This window comes from Chionomys nivalis, chromosome 6, assembly GCF_950005125.1.
Source record: "Chionomys nivalis chromosome 6, mChiNiv1.1, whole genome shotgun sequence".
NCBI lineage: Eukaryota > Metazoa > Chordata > Mammalia > Rodentia > Cricetidae > Chionomys > Chionomys nivalis.
Window position 1 is genome coordinate 48,915,370 of NC_080091.1, and position 17,262 is coordinate 48,932,631.

At 45.4% G+C, this 17,262-nt stretch overlaps 1 protein-coding gene across 1 annotated transcript in view; it reads right to left on the reverse strand.

Annotated features, from left to right (window-relative positions):
* The window catches only part of Prom1 (prominin 1), a 102,370-nt gene that overhangs the window by 24,996 nt on the left and 60,112 nt on the right, over positions 1-17,262 (reverse strand). The window contains exons 9-12 of the mRNA XM_057771689.1: positions 10,202-10,422; positions 7,864-7,938; positions 7,071-7,134; positions 2,746-2,905 (exon numbers count right to left, since the gene is read on the reverse strand). Of these exons, the coding sequence (XP_057627672.1) occupies positions 2,746-2,905; positions 7,071-7,134; positions 7,864-7,938; positions 10,202-10,422 (520 nt within the window). The remainder of the gene's footprint in view (positions 1-2,745; positions 2,906-7,070; positions 7,135-7,863; positions 7,939-10,201; positions 10,423-17,262) is intronic.

The following is a 17,262-nucleotide window of genomic DNA, read 5'->3' on the forward strand; positions in this document are numbered from 1 at the left end:
TCTAACTTTACGAAAATGTGATTCCTTGCCTGTCTAAAACAGTTGATGGTCTAATAAGGAGCTGAATGGCCAATAGCGAGACAGGAGAAAAAAATAGGTGGGGCTTGCAGGCAGAGAGAATAAATAGAAGGAGCAAGGAAGGACAAGAAGAGAGAAAAGAAAAGGTTAGCCTCTTAGCCAGTCACAGAGTCAGAGTGAAAGTAAGATATACAGAAGTAAGAAAAGGAAAACACTAGAAGCAAAAGGTAGACGTGATAATTTAAGAAAAGCTGGCTTGAAACAAGCCAAGCTAAGGCCAGGTGTTTATAAGAAATAATAAGTCTCTGTGTGATTCATTCGGGGCTTGGGTGGTGGGTCCTCCAAAAGAGTAAGAGCAAAGAGTAAAAATATCAATAACTACAATACATTTTCTTCTTGGCTTCATAGTGCCTTTTCTCAAGGGTGATGGTGAACACCCACAGTATCACATGGGGTTCATCACAGGCCTAAGCTTCCTCAGGGGCCTGATCAAAACACACCCAAGATGTTCAAGTCCTGTCCAAGTTTCCTAGAGTTGGAAGCTGTGGCTAGGGTCTGGGTAGATGACAGGGGAAAAATAGCAAGCTCCTCTCCTTTCTCAAAACTCTTTTGGGGTTAAAAAAATATTCTGGGGCATCATGTTCCTTACTGAACCAGAAATACTCTGTGTGGCAGATACACGAGACATTTAGAATTTTATGAGCATCCCAAATCAAATGTTACAGAATGCACAGCTTAATTCTGTAATGGTCCTGGGAGACAGTTTAGGATAATGGAGCCTCAATTACGTCTTCCTGGCATTCTCGGAATGCACACCCACTTCCCTGCAGCTGAGGAGCACTCAAGGCTAAGACTGCTCCCCAACGTTGTAGACAGAAGTATCTAAAACAACAGAAGTATCTGCTCCTCTGAGGCCTCCTGACAGAAGCAGCCACTGCAGCTTCTCATTCAATTAAAAGCATTTTTTGTAATTACACTAATAGCTAACAGCAGCCACTCAATGAGATGTTCACTCCAGATACCAATTAAATAAACCATGGAGGCCAAATTAAATAAACCTTGGAGCCTGGTTCAGAGAAATTTTAGAGTTAATGAATCCAATGATTAGTTCAGATAATTTTTTCTTGAAAAAAATAAAAGCTTTAAGGTCTCCAGACAGGGGTGGAAGGAAGGAAGGAATGAAGGGAGAGGAGGAGGGCGGAAAGAAGGGAGGGAGGAAAGGAGGGAGGGAGGGAGAGAAGGAAGGGAAAGAAGGGAAGGAAGGAAGGAAAAAAGGGGCAGATAAATGAACTAGGCTGTCTCATTTGGGAAATTCAGTCTCTAGACATTCTGTCTTATGTCTGTGCCAGTGTCTGCTGGGGTGTCTTAGCCCCACAATGGAAACATGACATGAGCCCTGGAAGCTTATCTGTTGTACAGCCAGATGGTGTGACCTTAAAGGAGCCATTTCCCTTTTCTGGACCCCAAAGTCCTTGTCTACAATACAATCATGTGACAGACATAACTGAGCAGATGTCAGGAGCGAGTAGGAAGTATCGTGCCTAAAGAAAGTGCTTAGTGAGCATGCTGAACATCTCCCCAGGTTACAACTATAGCATTTGTCGTGTGCTGCTGTGCAAACAGTAAGCCAGGTGAGAGAGGGCAGCTGACCTCCCCAGCGGGCAGTCCTAAAGCCGTGCCCTTCAGTGATGAAAATACACCTTCTACTTCATGGATGCCTAACTCCGTCCCTCTCCATGCCATCTGGAATGTCCATCATCACCCTCCAGGGCCAAACACCATGGCCTGCATTATTTAAGCTCTGGGTACAGCAACTGCCCGCCAACGTACCCCTCCACACACATACCCTAGTTCAGACACCAACCTAGTGACCTCGTAGCACAGCTAAAGAAACCAAAACACCAGGTTCCTTCCGAAAATGCCAACCCCTGTGAATTTGTTTCACAAACCAATGAGAACATTTTCCAAATGCCCTACTTGATTAGTTCTGAGCTTCCACACCCCACACACTCTCGGGTTACTAACTACAGCAAAGATCTGAGAAACATGAACATCAAAATCCTAAACTGTTGTACATTTGACTAGAGGATTTCCAGTCCCCAGATTTTTGCTTTTAAATAAGGGGTGTCTTCTGAATATGCACGTCACCATTACTCAGAAGCCATTCTAACTATCTCTGTACGGATCCAGTTTCACTCTGTGTGCTGCCTTAGTGGGCACTTAGACCATGTGTGTGCAGATATGTGTGCTGGGGTACGTGACCCATGTATGAACATGCTTTTAGGGCAGAGGTTGTTGTCAATCGTTTTTCTCAATCACTGCCCACCTTAATTTTTGGGTTAGGGTGTCTCACTGAAGCCAGAGCTCATCGATTGGCTAGGCTGGCTGGCCAGCAAGTCTAGGGCTCCACCAATGCCCTCCCCACCCCAGTACTAGGGTTACAGATGCACACTGCCCCTCTTGGCTGACTTTGCTTTCTTTAACGTGGGTGCTGGGGATTCGAACTCAGGTCCTCACACTTGTACTGCCAGAGATTTACCGCAATGGCATCTCACCAAGCCCTTTGGATTTCTTCATAAATGAATGTAGCTGGGTGTTGCTCACACAGGCACAGCCTCCTTGCTCCATTTTGTATTATAAGGCTATCCTGGGAATGACGTCACGTTCTCATGTCCTTACAAAGCAAGCTTCCTGCCCCTCATCCGCCAGCTCCGAAGAGTCACTCACCAGTATGAGTCATATTCTTCCAGTTTGGGCAGCTCCTGGTGGAAGTAATTGTTGCTGTCGTTAACATAACGGGAGACCTGAGACAGCACCTCCTCAATAGGAATACTTTGGCTCACATTCTGAACGGTGGAGCTGACGGAATCCAAGGCCTTTTTGACGTCTGAAAGCAAAGGGAGCAGAGTTACTTGCAAACATCCATAGACACCTTGTCTGGGGACAAAGAAAAGTCACTTAAGTTTCCCCATGTTCTGTGTAGGTTTCTAACAAGGTGAGGTTCTATACCAAGCCCCAGTAGAGCCAAGACCACCTACAAGCAACAGTCAAACGGAGCAGTGAAGGAAAGCACAGACTTAGTGAGATGGTGCTAAAGTCGTCAGGCTCCCTCGACTAATACTTTGCAAAAAAAAAAAAATTGTTGGGGATCAGGTGACTGATATTCAGGTGTGCCTACCATGTGCCAAGCCCTTCTGTCAATATTAATCTACTTCCTCACCAATGCAATATCTGCCTTAATTCCCACTTTACTGTGACCCAGTCTCATGTGAGTTAAGTTCTCTTTAGGAAGTACTGGGTTTTGTTGTTGTTTGTTTTAAAGAAGAAGTCCTATTATTTGATTTTGGGAATGGTAAAAATAGAAACCCCACTACTTAAGAAGTGGTCTTAAGAGACAGGCGTGAGGCCAGGCGGTGGTGGCGCACGCCTTTAATCCCAGCACTCGGGAGGCAGAGGCAGGCGGATCTCTGAGAGTTCGAGGCCAGCCTGGTCTACAAGAGATAGTTCCGGGACAGGCACCAAAGCTACAGAGAAACCCTGCCTCGAAAAACCAAAAAAAAAAAAAAAAAAAAAAAAAGACAGGTGTGGCGGGGGAGTGCATACAGTGATTCCAGCATTGGGAAGGCAGAAGCAGGAGATTGCAGTCAATTTGAGGGCAGCCTAGGCCACATAGGGAGACCCTTTGTCAGAGAAATAGGGGTGTTTGGGGGGAGAGTAGGGAGAGGGAACGGGAGAAAAAAGGGGGGAAAGGAAGTGGGGGGAGAACATAGACTAAAAATAAAAAGAAACGGCATTCATGGGCATAACTTTCCTGCACTGCTTCTTGAAAAAGTGACCTCAGTTGATGTATTAATCAGTTCCTTGACTCATCCATCCCAGAACCAATCTGTGTTTCCTACACGCCAAGGACAGCACACTTCTCGGGACCAGCTTTCACTCAGATCCGTGTGTGGCTTTCCAGACACCAGTGTTCTAAAATGCGTTACTCTGTCCCAACAGACCCTGGATCACAGCTGCCTGTTCAGTCACCTGACCAGCATCCTACAGGTCCAGAGGTTAGGTTCTGATCCAGATGTGTTAAGAAGAAACACAATTGTTAAGTCTACTGAATCTGATGGGCAGAGAAACTGCTAAGCAATGGCAAACAGGACTCTCTAAAAAAGGATCTCAGGCTCCGCTGGGCTCTAGACAAAGGCAGAGGTTGGGGGCTTGGTTCAAAATATGATTATATATATAGGTAGGAATTTTTTCCAAAGTGTTTTCCATACAGGTTTGAGATCTAGAAACAGAGAGCAGCAAAACACACCATGTTTGGAGAACTCTGCCTCCCCACCACCCCAAATGGCTCTCGTGTAAAACCATCTGAACTGTGAGGTTCCATCGACCACTTTGACGGACATGATCCAAAGGCCAGGTCTGCTTTGAGCAGCTCCCTGAGGGCCTGTCTTGCCCTTCCTCTCACATGATGAGGCACAGGCACAGCCTTGTCAGCTTTGGTGACTGACAGGTGGCCGAAGCACCTTCCAATCAAATCCTTCCAGTCAAAAGCTTCAGTGTGCAGGACGTCTTTTTGAGGAAGGCTCCTCCTGACGCCTCCCCATGGTGGCTCCTTGCACACACTCCGTTGCCACAGTGTGACCTGTGTGTATGACTGGCCTAAGGGCAGTCAGTGGCCAGGCCCGGTGCTTCTCACATCCCCAAAACTTGGAAGAGCCTGGGACACAAAGTAGGCACTAAAAGAAAAATATTCAGACGAGGACTGGAGGCCTGAAGTGTGGGAGCTAAGAACAGAAATATAAACTAACATTCGGACTGATAGACAGGCACTTGTTTGGCCCTGGGATAATGCTGACTTGTGTTTAAGCAATGGCACCAGAAATAGTGGGGTTTGTTCATGCATGCAGCACACTTACAACAGAGGGCAGCTCGTATGGGCAGAAGAGGTCCAGAGGGGGTGAAACAAGAAATCAAACACGGAGATTAGTAAGCAGGAAGCTATCAACATCTGGCATGCAGTAAGTAACCTTCAGATGTTACCCAAGGAAAGCATGACCTTATCTTTAGTATCTTCTAATAAAGTTTTACTTAGTTTCTGTGTATAGGTGTTCTGCCTGCGTCACGTCTGCACCACACGCATGCAGTGCCCAAAGAAGCCAACAGAGAGAATCCGATGCCCTGGGATTGGAACTGTAGATGGCTGTGAGCTGCCATGTGGTTGCTGAGGACCAAATCCTGGAAGAGCAGTCAGTGCTCTTAACTGCTAAGCCATCTCTCCAGTTTATAAGACATAATGCATGGTTTTATTTTTGTCTGTTTAATGGTGTATTGCTATTGTATGTACACCGGTGTCATGTTTGTCTGCGTGCAGGTGTCAGACCTCCTGGAACTAGGGTTACAGACAGTTGTGAGCTGCCGTGTGGGTACTGGGAACCGAACCTTCGTCCTCTGGAAGAACAGCCAGTGCTTTTAACCACTGAGTCAGCTCTCCAGCTCTATAATGCAACCTTTTTAAAACCACTTGATAAATAGATAAAAGCAGCCCTGGGAAGAAGCTATTTTAAATTTAATTAACTTTACATCCCAACTACAGCCTCCCCTCCCTCCCCCCACTGCCCCTCTGCTCACCTACATCCACCTCATCTCCGTATTCATTCAGAAACGGGCAGGCTTCCCATGGGCATCAGCAAAGCATGGCACATAAAGCTACCATAAGACCAAGAACCTCCCCCTGTACTCAGGCTGGGCGAGGCATCCAGCATGAGGAATAGGTTCCCCAGAGCAGCCAAGGCACCAGGGACAGCCCTGCTCCCACTGCCAGGAGTCCCACAAGTAGACCAAGGGCCTAGGTCGGTCCCATGCAGGCTCCCTGGTTGTTGGTTCAGACTCTGAGTTCCCAGGAGCCAGACTAGCCATTCCGGACTCCTACAATCCCCCTCTCCTCTCCTCAGCAGGATTCCCCAAGCTCGAGCCAGTGTTTTGCCTAGGGTCTCTGAATCTGCCTCCAGCAGTCAGTGGATGAAGGCTCTCTGATGACAACTGGGGTAGTCGCCAATCCGATCGCAGGGGGTGGCCAGTTCAGGCCATGCGCCCACTGCTGTCGCTGGTCTTAGCTGGCGTCGCCCTCGTAGACTCACGGCAGCTTTTTTTGAAAAATAATTTAAACAATTTTTTTTAAATTTATTTTTTATGCGCATTGATGTTTCGCCATGGGTGTCCTGTCCCCTGGAACAGACACTTGCGAGCTGCCATATGGGTTCTGGGAATTGAACCAAGGTCCTCTGGAAGAGCAGTCAGTGCTCTTAACTGCTCAGCCATCTCTCCAACCCGGAGCAGATCTTTAAAGAGAGGCTGTGTTTTTACTCAGCTTCAGGCTAATAAGCCTAAGAGCACCCCTTCTTGGCATACAGAGCTGTTTACATTACACTGATTTGCACACTGACTACCAAGCACCCTCACCCTAAAGTAGCGCAGTTTCAAACCTTAGGATGCCCTCAGCATAGACTGTGTCTCTAAAACTCTAAGCAGCCATAGAGCCCAAAGGACTGTCTCCTCAGGGCCACGGACATAAAGAAAATACTTCCCCCAAAGACAAACTCTTCTGTGGGTAGTGTCTTCTTAAAAATAAGTAAGAGTCATTTTAAATTCACTTAGGAAATACAATAATCTGGGGTTGGAGGTCTCCCTCTCCGGGAAGACAATTAGAACATGACCTTCCAAATTGCAGCTGTTGTAAGGCCTAGAAGAGCACTTCTGAAGCAGGCACTTGTCACCACCTGGTGACACCCTGGCCATACACCAACAAACATTAAATGTGAGGCTTGGTGTTTTTCATTCCTTAATCTACATTACCGCTGACTGAAGATAACATAATCAAAACATCTGATATTCATTCCGTAGACTATTATTTTTAACAAGAAAAGAACAATAAAATCTTTTTAAAACTATTTTAACCAGAAAGAACAATAGAATCTCTAACAAACTCCTCCTCTGTATCCACCAGTCGTAGTACGGACAAGGAGAGAAACAGAAGGACCTCCAGCTGCGGCTCTCACCTGCGACCACATCCACGGTTTGCTCTCCTACCTTACCAGGTATTTCATCAATCGACGCGTACCCCTAAAAAATAGTTCAAAACGGATTGAAGGTCAGTTGGCTTATACTTTATTTTATATCAAGTAGAGCAGTAAAATTAAAATGTAATATTTATTTTAAGATTGAAATTACCTTAACATAACCATCAAGGGTCTAAAAGCAAATCCCTTTTAGAAAAAAAGTGCTGGGGTGTGTGTGTGTGTGTGTTGGAGAGTGGAATCTGATCTTAAAGGCTTTTCACCCTAGAAGAAACTCTTTTCGACCATAGCTGAGACACAAATAATTTGAAATGTGCAGAGAACCCAAAGAAAGATAAAGCCATTGTTTGCACCAAGGAAATAAGAACCACACGCCATTGGGACAATGAGGATATTGAGTAAAGACTTTCAAGCAGGAAATGTATACAATAAAATCAGTTTAGTGAACTTTTTTTTAAGTAAAAGAAAGAGTGGTGTATGAAGGCTGAAAATACTAAGTCACTAGATGAAGGAGAGGGAGAAAGAAGTGCCAGGCTGAGTGTGTGAAGAAGCTTTGAATTGGGAAGGAAATAAAACCAAACCAACACAGCAGGGCCTGGGTGGAGCGGGACAGCACTCTCTATCAGGAATACTGTCAGGGCTACCCTGCACCCGCAACTAAGCCCCAGAAAGCAGAGGTCAAGACTATCACGGGATTTCGCTGTTTCCTATGTCCTTATGTATTAAACTGCCCTGGGTATGACATAAGCCACCTGACTTGTACCCAGGAGCGCACCTTGTCGACGAGGCTCTCCAGATCAGTCTTGCAGATGTCATTGACTTTGTTGAGTTCTTTATCCACAGACTGGAGCTGAACGTTTATGAAATAGAGTCAGAAAAGGTAATTATCCCCAAGTTAACACTCACAAAAAGGGACGTCATCTTACATCCAGATCCCAGGGTGCCAACATGGAAGGACCTGACTTCAGTTTTTTTTGAAAACAGAACATGGTCTGAGGAAATCACATTCTGTACAGAGTGGCATATGTGAGCCCTGATTTAATTTTTAGTATTATTATAGTTTTTAAATAGGGTTACTCTGTGTAACAGTATCAGCTGTCCTGGAACTTGCACTGTAGACCAGGATGGCCTCGAACTCATAGAGATCTGCCTGCCTCTGCCTCCCGAGGGCTGGTATTAAAAGCGTGCACCACCACCGCCGGGCCCATGAGCCCTGATTTTTAGAGTTTGTGGGTCTACTGTAGTCAGCTAATGAGGTACAGATAAAGTATGTGTTGATTGCACAATTGCTAGCACAGAACACTGTTGAATGAAGTTATAAATAAACCTGTAAAAATCACTCTTAAAAGTAAAACAGGGGCTTAGGCTACAGTGTAAATGAGGTGAAATACATGTGCCAGGCTCTGGGTTGGAGTCTCAAGACCAAACTAACTACCTAAGTAAATAAATAATATTAAAATTAAGTAAAGTATCTCGTGGTTACATCGTTAGAAGTCTGGAACCAGTTTTCCATGTCCAGAATTACACATAAATTATACAAATTTGTATAAACTATACAAAATAGATCTTGGCACCTGGGACCACGCCCTGGGGCTCTCAACAGGACACATCAGGGACACAGCACCACTTCTGAAGCAGGCACTTGGTGAATGTGAGACTCAAGTCGTTTGAGAAGGAAACCTCAGCTCAGGGACTGTCCATATTAGATTGACCCTCAGCAAGTCTCTGGGGTGTTGTCTTGATGAGTAAATGATGTGGGACAGCCCAGCCCACTGTGGGAGGCACCATTCCCTATGTAGGTGGTCCTGGGTTGTATAAAAAAAGCTAGGTAAGTACAAGCCATTGAGAAAGCCAGCAATTAATATTTGTCCATGGTTTCTGCTTCATATTCCTGCTTTAGTCCCTGTCCTGATTTCTCTGAAGGGTAGACAGTGACCTACAAGTGTTAGGCAAAGAAACATGCTTCTCTTCTAAGTTGCTCTTGGTCAGTGTTGTATCACAACAGCACAGAAGAAACCAGAACATGTGGAGAAGATGTCCAAGGATATGGGACGAGTGGCATGTATTTACAACTCCCCCCCCCCCAAAAAAAAACCACATTTAAAAGCAACAGTGCCAGGTGTGGTGGTATATGCCTGTATTCCTGCATACCTGTAGACATGTATTCCCAGTCCTAGGGTGGGGAAGGTGGGAGGGTGACGTCTGAGGTCTGCCTGGATTGCTTGTGTGAGAATATTGTGAGACACTGTCTCACAAAGGCAAACAGCAACAACAAAGCAGACAATATCACCCTCTCAAAACATTTATTTCAAGCCATTAACACAGAACTAACTTCTAAAAGTCCATTTGATGACTCATAAAGTAATTCAGTAGATATACATACAATGATAATACATGTGAAGTCTTGAAAAAAAACTGACTCATAAAAAAATGAAAGTGGAAAAAGCATGTTAAAATATTGTTTTATATAAAATGTGAATGGTAATACAACTAAATCAATGTATTAAGTATAATTAATATAAATATAAATTTTTCATCTCAAATGAGGGGGTAAATTTGGGGAAATAATGGAACTGTCTATTCCAGCATATATGACTAATATGCCTAGCTTTTGGCATTTTTAATAGCTTATTTTACTTATGTGTATCATATATCTATATGGAGGTATGTACACATGAGCAGAGGGCGTTTTAGCCCCTGGATCTGGAGTCACAGGCAGCTGTGAGCTATCTGAGGAGTGTTTGGAACTGAGCTCAAGTCCTCTGCAAGAGCAGCAAGGCTCTTACCTGCTGAGCTATCTCCCCACATCTCCATGCACCCAGTTTTTAAAAAACATTTAAAGAAGAGCATATAGTCTGCTTTTCTTTTGCAATCTGAATTTACCCTGCTAAATCATCAAATGGCACAGACTTTCTCAAACGTCACCCACATTTTTTAAAACTTCCGTTGCATCCACTCCAGCACAGTGATTAGATGCCCCCCAAAAGACTCCCCGAGCATTGGAGGTTACTGTTTTCCATTCCAGCCCCTGTGCACCAGATAGGTGGCCCCTGTCTTAGCCCTACTGGACCTCCGCTAGTTCTCCTGGCTGCGGCAAGCTCATGCCCGCTCACCTGGCTGTCATTGAGGTTGCTCCCCAGATTGCTTAGCTCTGATCTGATGCTGTCACAGATATCTTTGGCCGGCTCTGAAGCACAGTCATTGCTGTTCTCAAGCGCAGTCTCCATGCTATTTTTTACATCGGTCAGGTTGGCGCTGAGCTGGTTGCTCCCGTCACTTATGTTCTTGAGGCTGTCATTCATGCTCTTCAGGGCATCCCTGGTCTGCCTGATGGCTGTAGGAACACAGCCAGAATCACAGTGGGCCACATAAGTGCCTCAAAAAAGCGGGAGGTGAGCTCAGACAGCTGCCAAGGGCGGTGGGGCAGGACACACGAAAGACTCCTTGCCAGCCCCTTCACCCAGCTTAGCTCTCCTCCACGGTTCTTCTTAATTAAGCAGTTAAGCATAAACCCAGGACACCTCGAGTGCCACTACCTGGTCAGCAAAGCAGACTGATCCACATAAGAATCAATTATCCCCTTATGTGGGCTATGACTATTAAGAGAGCCAGCATTTACCAAACAGAAATGAGAACCAAGTATAACCACACATACTTAAATGTAGAAAGGGGGGGAGGTATAAGAGAAGCCAATATCTTTACACTAGCTTTAATTTTTTCCAACATAATATTTTTACTGACTGCTTGGGAATTTCATACAATGATTACACTCACTTCCCTTTCCTCCCAGGCCTACCTTTCAACCCTTCGGGCTCCCCCCCCCCCAAAAAAAATACACCAAGTACAATTTGCGCTGCCCAAATACTCACTCGAGCATGGTCAAGCTAGTGGTCATTAGGGATATCTGGGTCCTTCCCTACTCCCACCCGTCCCCCCACCGCCCCCTGCCCTGGCCAGGAGCCATCAACTGTGAAGAGCTACACTTCAGCATCTTTATCATGATTTTTAAGGACTCTTAATAGCCTCCTGTCTTGACTGTTTTTCTTTTCTCTCCTTTCTTTAGAGGAGGGGTTATCACAGAGGCCTTCAATCTCTTACTCTTAGTTATGAGACTGTAGTTATCAATACCACTGCCAAAGAAGCTTCCTTGCCCGTAACAGCCAGCGGCCGCGCATGGACCACGAACTTCACATGGTTTCGCGCAGCCGCACCGACCACGGACATCAAGATGACCGCCAGCAGCTGCATAGACCACACGTATCCACAAAGCCTCTGGCGGCAACATTGACCACGGGCATCAATATGGCCTGCGGAGGCAGCACGGACCTTGGAAGTCTTTCGTGGAGGCTTAATCCAGAAAATGAACAGTTCTCCATCTCGGGTATCTTGTTGCACAGAGCCAGGGTGTCTGTGTAGCTGGGCAGCACCCGCGTGAGCTCCAGACTGGCACAGCACCCTACTAACTGTAGTCCGCAACGACCTGCTCCTTTGTCTCCTGCAGCCAGGCTCCCATACCTATCGCTGCTGCGGCATCTCTAGCTCCCCTTCTCTCTTCCCGGCTCCTTTCTGCAATCTTTATCTCCAGGTTCATGAGGCCACGTTTTAAAAGCGTCTTCCTATAAGACCTGCCTTTTACTGGTTGTTCCAGAGATACTTCATAATCGGCAGATTTATCCTCCTCTTCCGTGCCTCCCCTAGACCCCTCCGAGGGCCACTATGGCTCCTTGGAGTGGCTCCGCAGGTGCCAGTGGCAGCCACCATCTTGACGCCGGAATCTAAATGAGTCTCAGCCTTAAAATTTTTTAATTAAAAGTTGAAAAAAAAAACCCTCTAGTATGTAAATATCAAGGGGAGAAGCTATCTAAGCAAGCCCTATGGAACTGAGGTCCTGAACAGAAGACGCAGAGCTACAGGATTTGAAGTTTACCCTTCTAGGTTTCAGTCTTGCTTTGGTCCTTTATTTACTTGCTATGCCCCATTCCTCCATTTTGGAATGGGAATGTATATTCTGTGCTATTGGATATTGGAAGTATGAAATTTGTTGGTGGTGGGTTTGTTTGTTTTTAATTTTTTTATGACTTCTTTAACTTTATTTTATGTGCATTGGTGTGCAGGTGTCTGTCAGATCACCCTGGAACTGGATTTATAGGTGCCATGTGAGTGCTGGAAATTGAACCCCGTAGTTAGTGCTCTTAACCGCCAAGCCATCTCTCCAGCCCCTAGGTTTGTTTCTTAATATTACAGGGGATCACAGGAGATTCCTTTGAGTCCTAGAAGACACTTTAAACTTTTGAACAACTGTTCAAGACTTGGGGACTTCTAAGTTGGACTAAATGCATTTTGCATTATGAAATGGTCATGAATTTGTGGGAGCCAAGGAATGCAATGTGGGGGTTTGGATGGCAAACATTCCTTCTAATTTTAGGCATTTGAAAACCTGGTCACTAGTTAGTGAACAGCACTGTTTGGGGAAGCTACGGGACTTTGAGGATGTAAAGTCTCTCAGTTTTGTCCCTCATTCTCAGTTTCCTGTGTGGACAAGATGTGAAGCCATCACATGTTCCCTGTCATTATCTCTTCAACTGCGAGCCCAGATGATCTCTTCATCAAGTTGAATTTGATCATGGGATTTTATCATAGCGAGAGAAGAGTAACCGACCTACTATTTTTTTTTTATTCTTTTTTAATTAAAATTTCCAACTGCTCCCCGTTTCCCATTTCCCTCCCCTCCTCCCACACATTGCCCCCTCCCCCCACTTCCCTCCCCCATCCCCACTCCTATTCTCCTCCCCCCAGTCCATTCCCCCTCCCTCTTGATACTGAAGAGCAGTCCAAATTCCCTGCCCTACAGGAAGACCAAGGTCCTCCCACTTCCATCCAGGCCCAGGAAGGTGAGCATCCAACCAACCTACTATTTTTATATAAATAAATGAAAACTAACCAAGGCAAAGGGTTAGAATTAAAGTTAGAGCAGCGACCGAGGGCAGTCTTGGATTCAGTCAAGTTTAGATCAAGATCCCAGCTTCCGTACTTCCTGGGATTCTAGGTATAGACTCACTGAAAGTCTTTGTGTCAATTTCTCGTGTTAAAATGCTGAGGCTATCACCAAGTTCACAGTAGACAAAGACAAGGTTAGAATGATGAATGAAACTGAAACTCCTCAGAGGCAATGAGCCTTGGTTTTCTTTTGTGAGCCCCACAGCCTAGAATACAATCTAATTATTTACTATCCTGATTGTTTAGAAGGTGGAGCCCCAGCTAGAGACTAAGGAGGTATAAAATCTCTTTTCTACAGAGACTTAAAGCCACATAAAGACAAGAATTTTAAATGAGCAGCCATCTGCTGGCTAACTAAGTCTTCCTGGACAGGTCTCTGCTCTGTGATCATGACACTGATGTGAGAACATCTGGGTGTAAATGAGTGACACAAGGAAATGGGCAAGTTCCCTTTAAAAATCCATGACTCCGCTCTTCTCTGGCAAGCAGGTAAATGTGAGTGATAAAGCTGTACACACACACACACACACACACACACACGGGGTTAGGGGAACATTAATGTTCTTTTTTTTCAAGGGATCTCACTAAAAGCAGCCCGGGGTCACAGTTCTCCATCTACTTAACACAGCATCTGTAGCAAACTGTTTCTCTAAGGGCACATTAGAAGTTAGCTTTGCACCGCTCCCACCTACCTAGACCCTGCCCCTAGTAGGGATGGTTAGATCTAGAAAGCCCATCTATCCGGAAATGAGTTCAAGCTGGACAAGAGGGGGATTTCTGGCAGCTTAGCTAAAATCCAGTATTCCTTGGGAACTTGTGAAACAGGTTCCCGTACCCAAAAGGTGATCACTTCCCTTACCTCTGACAGAAGGCACATATGGCCCTCCGTTGACACATACCTGTAGTGCCTATCAGTCTGTCAAAGTCCATGCTGGCTGCCAGGCTCCCTCCATCCTTACCCAGCAGTACTTGTTGGCGGCAGAGTCCCTGCACTAGCATCCTGGCCCTTCTGACCTCCTCCTCTACCCTAGAACTGCAGGCCTTGCTCTGTTCATGGGCTTCTCTCCCCAGGTACTTGTCCTTCTTAAAACCCACGTGATTTTTTTCACATACACCTCCACCCCCATCCCTGCTCTCTTGATGCTCTTGGAGAAAGCCCTGCCCATATTCAGTCTGTTGGCCACGTCCAGTCTACTTCCTTTTCTCTCTGTTCTGGACTCTTCCAGCTGCCTCTGGATATCTTCTCTCTCCTACCCACAAGAAAAACCTGCCCCCTAACAATGGAGTGGCCATCTTGGCAGTTTCTTTACTGTGCTCTATGGGATATAGAAGCTCTGTAAAAATTGTTTATCACCAGAAAAGCAAAACGAGCAAAGGAGCAAACAGAGCAGAACACAGAGGAAAATGAGAGAGCACACATGCTGGTTTCTGCGCCTGAGTTCTGTCTCGCTGGTCTATCCATTGATTTCAGCTATTTTAGTTCATAGAACAATAGAAAGAGGGAAAGACGAGTGAGAAAACAGCTGCAGGCCCAGGAAACACATGCTTATTTAGTCATCGTCTAGAGACGTTCTGGGCTATGGTACTGTTCTCTTGGGCCCAGCAAGAACCCACTAGCTATAAATATAAACTTTCTAAAAATTCCAAAGCATATTATGCCTCTAATATATGTGCAGGGCTGTGACTCAGAGTCATTCGACGATCCCAGGCTGTACGCATCTGAAGAAAGCGGAAAAGACCTTTCTGATTCTCTCATCTCAACTCTGGCTTAATTCTTAATTTCAGTCAACTGCATTTCGCCAGCCCAAAGCTCTTCTCGTGGACTGCCCTGCAGCCCACATGTAACGTGCTCAGGCAACTGTTACGTTTCTTCTCTCTCCGAAGTCTTTGTGTTACAGACCCCCAGACCCTGACACAACTGCCACCATGATGGAAATACCCATTCAGACCTCAGAACCCAGCAAGTGGGCTACCAAAGTAAAAAAAAAAAAAGACCCAATCTATCGAAGTCCATAAACATCCCTAAACTAACCTTGCCTTTTGACTTCTGTAGTTCTGCTTCTGACTAACTGTTCCTGCTAAATGAGGTGTCAACCCAGGATGTGACTTTTGTACTTAGTAGGCTCACTCTGAGGCAAGCTTGGGACTGCACTTGGGTGCTGGACACTCAGGGTAGTCAGTAGACAGCTAATAAAGACTTGTGCTGGCTTGAACCCATGTCCAAGTGGTCTTCTCTACAGGACCTCACAACACATGAAAATAAACCGCTGGAACGGTTTACTGAGCACAGTCTAAGGCTCATCTCTGGCCACAGTGGAAGCTTAACCCACTGACTTGTGCAAGCTGGCTTGAAAGAGAGCTTTAATAATATCTGAATCACAAAGAAAAATAAGACACACTTGGTTCCTTATCTAGAAAGCACTACATAACTCAAGCACTAAATATTGGGGGCTGGCAAGATGGCTCTGTAGGGGAGGGCCTTGGCCTCCAAACCTGACAACCTGAATTTGATTCCCTGGAATGTATGTAGTAAAAGAAGGACCAACTCGCGCAGATTGACCTCTGACTTCCACACGGGTTCCACACAGATCCAGTGTGCTCACATAACACAACAAACAAATGTAAATCCAAAAAATATTTAAAACAGTATTTAAAAACACTAAAAACTTTGGGTACGGGGATTGTGCGCATTGTGCAGTGACCAACTACACTGACTTGTGGTTTTCCTTTTGTGCAGCCTTCAGCACCTTCAGATTGTGGGGTTGGAGAGAATCTTGGGTGACGGCATAAACATACTGACACAGGGGCCTGGGGTGAGGGATGCCTAGAATCCACCTACAGCCACTCCCCCACAGACAAAGATTGCCAAGTCTTCCTGAAGGCCTTGTTATTTGGCCTTCCTGCAAATGGTACAGCAACACCCTACTTCCAAACTCTCCCCGGTGTTCTCGGTGCCATCTACCAAAGCTGGCTGGGTATGTGGGCTTTCGCTAGATAAAGTCTGAAAGCCAAGTCCACCCCTTTCCAGCCAGCTGATGGCTATAGACTGGATTAGTATGTGGAATTCTTAACCCACGAAATGACCATATAAGAACCCAGAGAGTGTGAATTAAGATTAAGGGGGGTGGGGATTAGAGAAATGGCTCAAGGGTTAAGAGCATTTGCTGCTGTTGCAGAAATCCTGGGTTTGGTTCCCAGCACCTACATGGAGGCTTACACAATGCAGGATGCAGGGGATCTTATGTTCTTTTCTGGACTCCCCACGTATCAAGCACACATATGGTGCACAAACATGCAAGCAGGCAAAAACACTCATACAGATAAAAGAATTTTAATTAAAAAGATCTTCAGGGTAGGGTACAGGTTGGAAACAGCTGATATCTTTTCTATTAGAGAAAGAGCAGCTGGCACAGTAGCTCTGGGTAAAGGTGCTTGTCACACAAGCCTGACAAACTCAGGTCCATCCCTCGGACTCTCTTAAAGGTAAAAGGAGAGAACAACCCCACAAGTTGTCTTCTGATGGTCAAGAATGTGCCAAGTGTCTAGCATGCACCTGCACTCATGCACATACATTCACATACATAATAAATAAATGAATAAATAAATAAATAAATAAATTTTTAAAGAAAAGGAAGGGAAGCTAGAGATGGACATTTACCACAAGAAATAGTATTGGAATGAGACCAGGTGAGGTAAGCAAAGAAGAATGGAAGAGGGGGAAGTGGGGGGGAAGGAGGGAGGAAGGGAGGAAGGAAGGGAAGAAAGAAAGAGGGGAGGTGGAAGTTGATGTGTCTTTTAGGGTTGCATAACCTGGAAAGGAAATGGTTGGTGATGGGCAGAACTGATATCTGATGATTTCAAAGGCCTTTAATTCATTAATTCACCCCTTTAATTAATTCATTCATTCATTCTAATTTTTTGTTTGGGGTCTTACATAACTCCCTAAGTAGCTCAGGCTGGCCTTTAAGTCACGGTTCTCTAGCCATTCTATTGCTAGGATTACAGATGCGCTACCACAACAGATATTTTCTTTGAAACTCCAGATAATAGGTGAGATCATATAAGCTCTGTGGGCCTGGTCTCCTCAACAAACACAAAACTTTGCTACCTCAGCACAAAACCAGCCATGGGCCATAGAGAAACACGTGAACATAACTTTGGGTCACTATTACTTCAA